We start from the raw sequence: 6,000 nt of genomic DNA on the forward strand, positions 1-6,000 counted from the left end.
CATGTGTTCGATACGTTGTTTCTTATTGACTGAAATGTCCTAGAGATAATGACTGGGAAAATTTAGTAGGCAGTAAATGTTTTCAGTCTTCATACCTGGCATGTTAAAAGTGAAAGCAGTGTAGATTCCTGTGTTAACAGCTAGATTTGTAGTTTCTTTTAAATTTCCTAAAGAAGAACTCCAGTTACAGAAGATAGTAACATTTGGTTCATTTACAGTTGTCAGCCGTTCATATAAAAGGAAGTCAGTGTATTTTTTTAAATAATTAATTAAGTGTTTCATGCCTTGACATTTCAAATGAAGTCATTGGTATGATACAGGAAAAGAGAAAAATAATTTGGTAGGAGGCGTGTGTGTGTGTGTGTGTGTGTGTGTGTGTGTGTGTGTGTGTACATACACTGGTTACAGATGTACCGATAAGCCCTCATACATAACCACAGTACTTTTTATGAATTATTTTGCATTTCTATTGTAAAAGATCTGTTTACCACGTTTTCTAGGAACTTTAAGCCTAAGGCAGAACTCAAGGTTTTTGGAGCCTGTGTAAAATAATTTATAGCACCTTTCTAATAAATCTTGCCCAAACTCTATTCTATTAATTAAACATCCTGTGGGAATCTGGTATATCTTAAAGATTTAAAAGTATGTTGTAGTAGAAGACTAGAAAACATTGAGATTGAAGAAAATTAGCCTTTCTTTCAAGTAAAAAACAAACAAATGAAAAAGTAAGACTGGTTTGCTCTTATCCTTAGTTTTTTTTCTCTGTGAAGACATAAACCTTTTAAGCATGGCCATGTCCTGTTCCTGAATGAAATTGTTGTGCTTTGGAGTCCTACACTCCATCAAGACACTTTAATTCTGTATTATACAAATGTCTGTTTCTGAAATGTCTGTTTTGAATATTGAAAAGCTCATTCTGGTCTTCAGTGGAAGTAGAGCACACATGTCTTTTAGGGGACAGCCTTTTGCATGGCCATGGTGCTGGGAGAAGTGGCACGTTGCATTGATGTGATGTGTGAAGCCTTGTTTGAGGGCCAACTGCTCTTTAAAACCTATCGGGTTAAGAGATGTATGGACTCCAGCAGACCTGTTGGCAAGACATTTTAAAATACAGGGTTTTTTTTGTTGTGTTGGAAAGTATTTTCCTGGGAAATGATGGCATTGATTTTTAAGTTTGTAGGAATCTATTACTTATGTTAGAAGAAATTACTGAGAGAGAAGAAAAATGAGAGAAGAGTGTGCTGTATACCACTATCTTGTGTTCCTAATTTTCTGTCAGAGGGACAATTCTTAGGGAAAAAAACTTGACATATGCTGTTAACTCTCTTCATACTGCCAAGCAGGTAGCCTAAGTGAATTGTTATGTTGCTTTCTTCCGTGGTAGTACTCTTATCTGCAGATTTTTGTGTTGAAAGTTAGCTGTTTGGTGACACTGCAGTTGGTGGTGAGAGTATGATTGTGAGAAGGTGTTTTGGAACATTAGCAATTATGGCATTGGATGGTGGATAAAGGAATAGATATATAAATATTAGACCAATACACAGTTTTCCAGTGTATATTATTTTCCATATAAAGATATAGAACATTTCATAAAATGTTCCCAGACCATTTAAAACTCAAAGAAATGCAGCTGACGCAATGAAATACATAGAGTACTTGTAAAAACATACAGACACGCAAGTGGATTGCTGCCAGACAGAAAATTTAAAGGCGGTTTGCTTAACTGCAGGGTGCTAGATTTTGTACATGTGCCATGCTGAAACTGTTAGTAAGGCGGGTGTTGTGTTGCTTGAGAAAAGCAGATTGTATTTGGCCCTTTTTAGCTCAGATGTTTCCAATGTCGATATTTTGGTGACATTATGATTGACTCAATGTGAAAAAAGATGATTTCTGCCTACTGGGTAAAATAGACATAATAAAAAAAGTCAAAGAAATTATTTTGTTTTTATGTGAATTTTTATAAAATGGCTTTCATAGTTTTATTACTTATCAGACTGAATCTTTGAGCTAATTGGATAGAACTTTCATAGGTTGACCTTTGGATTTAAAAGGCATTGCTTTTTTTTTTAAGTATTGCTTTAGAGAATGTAAGGACCCATGAAGTTTGCTTTTTATAAACTTCAGGGGCTAAGAAAGGAAACAAAAGGTTTTATGTTTGGATTGTAGTAAGTAATAATGCATGTATTATCTTAGAACAATTATCTATTAATAACTGTGATCTCACTTTAGGGATGGTCAGGGCAATTGAAGGCGTTTAGTTGATGGGTGTTTATTAGGTTGCCTACCATTAAGACTGGAAACCGTGGTGGCATAGTGATTAAGAGCTATGGCTGCTAACTAAAAGGTCAGTAGTTTGAACCCACCAGGCACTCCTTGGAAACCCTATGGGGCAGTTCTGCTCTGTCCCTTAGGGTCACTTTGAGTCAGAATCAATGCAATGGCCATGGGTTTGTTTGGTTTTTTGGACCATTGAGACAATGTTTAGGATGATGCAATTTGAATGGCATCCATCTAGGCATTGTGTCACCATTTTACCTTCGGTTAGTTAACATTAGTTAACATAGGTTGAGCTTTCTTTTCATTCAGGTTTCATTTTCTTTTTTTTTAATTCTATTATGTTGTAAAGGAGCCCTGGTGGCACAAACGGTTGAGCATTTGTCTGCTAACCAAAAGGTTGGTGGTTTGAAACCACCTAGAAGCTCCATGGGAGAAAGACCTGGCGATCTGCATCCATAAAGATTACAGCCAAGAAAACCCTATGGGGCAGTTCTATTCTGTCACCTGGGGTTGCTTTGAGTCAAAATTGACTTGATGGCGCCTAATAACAACAGCATTATGTTGTATATATGAATAAAATACATTAAAAAAATAAGTTTCTTAATATAATTGGTCAAAGACATACTGACATTTAAAAACCTCCTGTCTCCTCCCTATAAACAAGAAACGTACTTGTTTTTAGGAAACCCTGGTGGCATACTAACCAAAAGGTCAGCAGTTCAAATCCACCAGGTGCTCCTTCGAAACCCTGTGGGGCAGTTATACTCTTCCTATAGGGTTGCCATGAGTCGGAATCAAGTCTACAGCAACGGGTTTGATTTCTTTGGTTTATTTTTTTTTTAATTGAAGAATACACTATAAATTTCGATTTCTAATGTTCGTTTCCCTCACAAAATGGTGATAGAAAAATAAAATCTTTGGTTTTATTTCCATCAATATTTTGTGGTTTCCAAGAAGTACAAACTACTGTAAGAAAGAGGATATGATATTAAAGATTTATATGTGAGTCATTTCCATGTGAAGTTTTCTGGTTGAAGAGTAAGTGTTAACCACATGACAATTGGAAGAAAAAGAATAAGCCTTATATTATTTTGTGACTTATCCAGCCGCTGTTTTACTGTGTCTCTTAGTGGCTTATAGCTGTGTTTTTTTCAGTCTCTGGACCAAATTTTGAGTCATTTATGTCCGTTTTAGGAATTGTAACCACTGTCCTCTTTTTATATCCTCCCTCTCACCATAGCGTACTTTCAGAGTTTTACTGGGCAACAGGTTGTTCCTTTGCACCCTGCTGGCTAATTTTTCTCTGTAGACCTAGTGCTTTTCATGAAACACTATCAGCGCCCTCTGGCCCCCCTATCTCAAGAGGCCCAAGTCCTTGTGTGGTTTCAGCCCTTCAGGCCAGAGATGAGTAATAGCTTCTTCACTAAACCCACCAGGGCAGCCCTCCACAGTATAGCAGGAGGCATTGGTCCAGAATTCTGCTAGTCGTGGTCTAGACATGTCATTGGTCCCTTCCCGGTAGTTGAAGAGGCGGGTAAAGAAAAAAAAATGGATTCTTAATTTTTAAGTCAATCAGAAGACACCCTAAGAGCCACAATGGTCTGAAGATAGTTTCAACTAATTTTTTTGCACAGCCCTTTTTGGGAAGCTCTACTTTTGGTGTGTGTGGCCTTTTGAGTATTGCTGCTTTTGTGAGTCTTGGATTTTAAAAGGTAACACTCATTGGCTTTAAATGACTTGAAAACTGTTACCTTTAGGATTTAAATGTAGAATGTGAACTCAATCTTAGTTTTGTCCGTTTTCGATTATCCCCTGAAGAACAATTAACCACGTTTTTTATTGTGGCTTGGAGGGTTTTAACTTTAACGTGGATTCGCTTTCATAGAGATGTAAATTGGGTGTTCTAGTATGAGTCTGAATTGACTTGATAGCAGTGGGTTTGGTCTGGGTTTTTTAGTGTACTTTAAAAGATAATTATGAAAAATGGGTTGTGTATGTTCTGATCGCTGTTCAAGGGGAGACTCTCAAATACTGTGTGTTTCATAAGCCTTTTCCATTGATGCATTATTTCTCAGATACTATTCTGATCACTTCCCTTAATGTGCCTCTGAGCAACTAAATCTTTCTTTCACTGGAAAAGATTGAATGTTCTTCTAATCAATAGCAAATGGGGTGCTAATAGCTTTTAATTAGTGCGCTTCTGTAGTGATTTACAGATGATGGAATTGGATTATTTTGGAATTATGATTTAAGAACCAAGTGACTCCTTTAGTAGTTCCATTTTAAATAGGTGGCCATGAAAGGTATTTTCATCCATGTGTTTTTATAGTTTCTGAGCAGGTCTAACTATGTCAGACAGAACATAATTTCTCATATCCTGATATTTTATTTACGCTAACAAGCTAAAAATATACTGTTTGGTTCTGTTTTGAAGAAAACTTCACCTTGGTTTATCAGTATTTTCAAAAGAATTCAGAAACATTTTGGGGAGGGTATGTTTTATTTTTAAGAGCAGAAAGTTTTGTATTTGTTCCTTGAAAGGATTCTCTCACTCTCCCTCCTCCTAACCTGAAACTGGTGTTTAAGGAGGTTTATAAAGTGCACATCTGTAACTATGTAAAGGAGCCTTCTGATTAAAGAAGAAAAGTCAAAGGAGGTTTAAGACTCGTTTTCTCTGGAAAAATATATTGAGGGCAATTTGCAGCTGGCAAGATTTTTGCATTAGGTAATGGTCTAAAGTTAACAGTAGCATCAGGTCTTTAAAATTTTTCTTTTTTATATTTCTGGAGGAGGGTAATGGGAGTGCCTTGCCGAGTCCTTCCTTGTGCTCATCAACATAGCAGCCTCAGCTGCCCTCCTTGGATCCCCTGCCAGGGCTGCTATCATCTTCTGATCAAATATTAATGTGTGATCCTCTGCTTGCTCACTAATCCAAAGCCAATTAATATTATCTGTCAATTATTTACAGACCCTGAGGTGCAGAGGCAGTTCCCGGAGGACTACAGTGACCAGGTTCGGAATATGCGTAATTAATTTTTTACATGACAAAATTTATTTCAGAGTTGTTCAACATATTATTACTGTTCTTTTTACTGAAAGAGATAAATGAATTTTTAGAAGGGAAGGGAAGCAGTAATTAGGAACCAAGACACAGAGTAAAACATACTGTAGTAGGATTGAAAATATTTGGTGGTAAATTTGGGGTGTTACCTTCAGGGGAGAAATGCACAGAACGTAAGGAAGAAAATTTACCACTCATTTTACTTTTTGCTTTGAGGTATGCTGCAGTCTGCAATTCATCAGGAAATTGTCTTTGGATTGCTGGTGAATTTTTTTTTTTTTAAATGCTATTTAAGCAGGCAAGAAACAGAGTAACCAAAAAAGGGGGGGAGGAGAGGAAGGTTTAAAACATTGTTGAAATTTGAAATAGATTATGAAACTATGTGTTATGGAAGGGCTAGAAGGTCCTTAGGGTGAGAAGGGTTCTGATGGTGGTGGTGAAAGTTAAGGCTGGCTGGTTGGTCCTGCTGTCTCAGGTTTCCTGCATTCTGCAAGCGTAGAATGGAGTGGAAGGCTCTGTTTTACTAACAACATAGTGCTGAAGTTCTGCTGTTTCTCTACTCTTTGTAATTAGATCTGTTTTATGCATTTGGGATTCTAGTCTCTATCTTGAGAAATATTAGAGATGTTTTGTAGCTTTCTGGGGCACCTTACATTTTTAAT

General features: G+C 36.8%; 1 protein-coding gene across 25 annotated transcripts in view; it reads left to right on the forward strand.

Annotated features, from left to right (window-relative positions):
• Nucleotides 1-6,000, forward strand: part of DENND1A (DENN domain containing 1A) — a 566,188-nt gene that overhangs the window by 129,513 nt on the left and 430,675 nt on the right. For all 25 annotated transcript variants that reach the window (XR_010323028.1, XR_010323031.1, XR_010323027.1 and 22 more), the window contains one exon: nt 5,246-5,289. Coding sequence is in view for 19 of the 25 variants with exons in the window: in XM_064291468.1 (XP_064147538.1) it covers nt 5,246-5,289 (44 nt within the window). In the remaining 6 variants the exon portion in view is untranslated. The remainder of the gene's footprint in view (nt 1-5,245; nt 5,290-6,000) is intronic.

The sequence above is a fragment of the Loxodonta africana genome, chromosome 9, assembly GCF_030014295.1.
Source record: "Loxodonta africana isolate mLoxAfr1 chromosome 9, mLoxAfr1.hap2, whole genome shotgun sequence".
Taxonomy (NCBI): domain Eukaryota; kingdom Metazoa; phylum Chordata; class Mammalia; order Proboscidea; family Elephantidae; genus Loxodonta; species Loxodonta africana.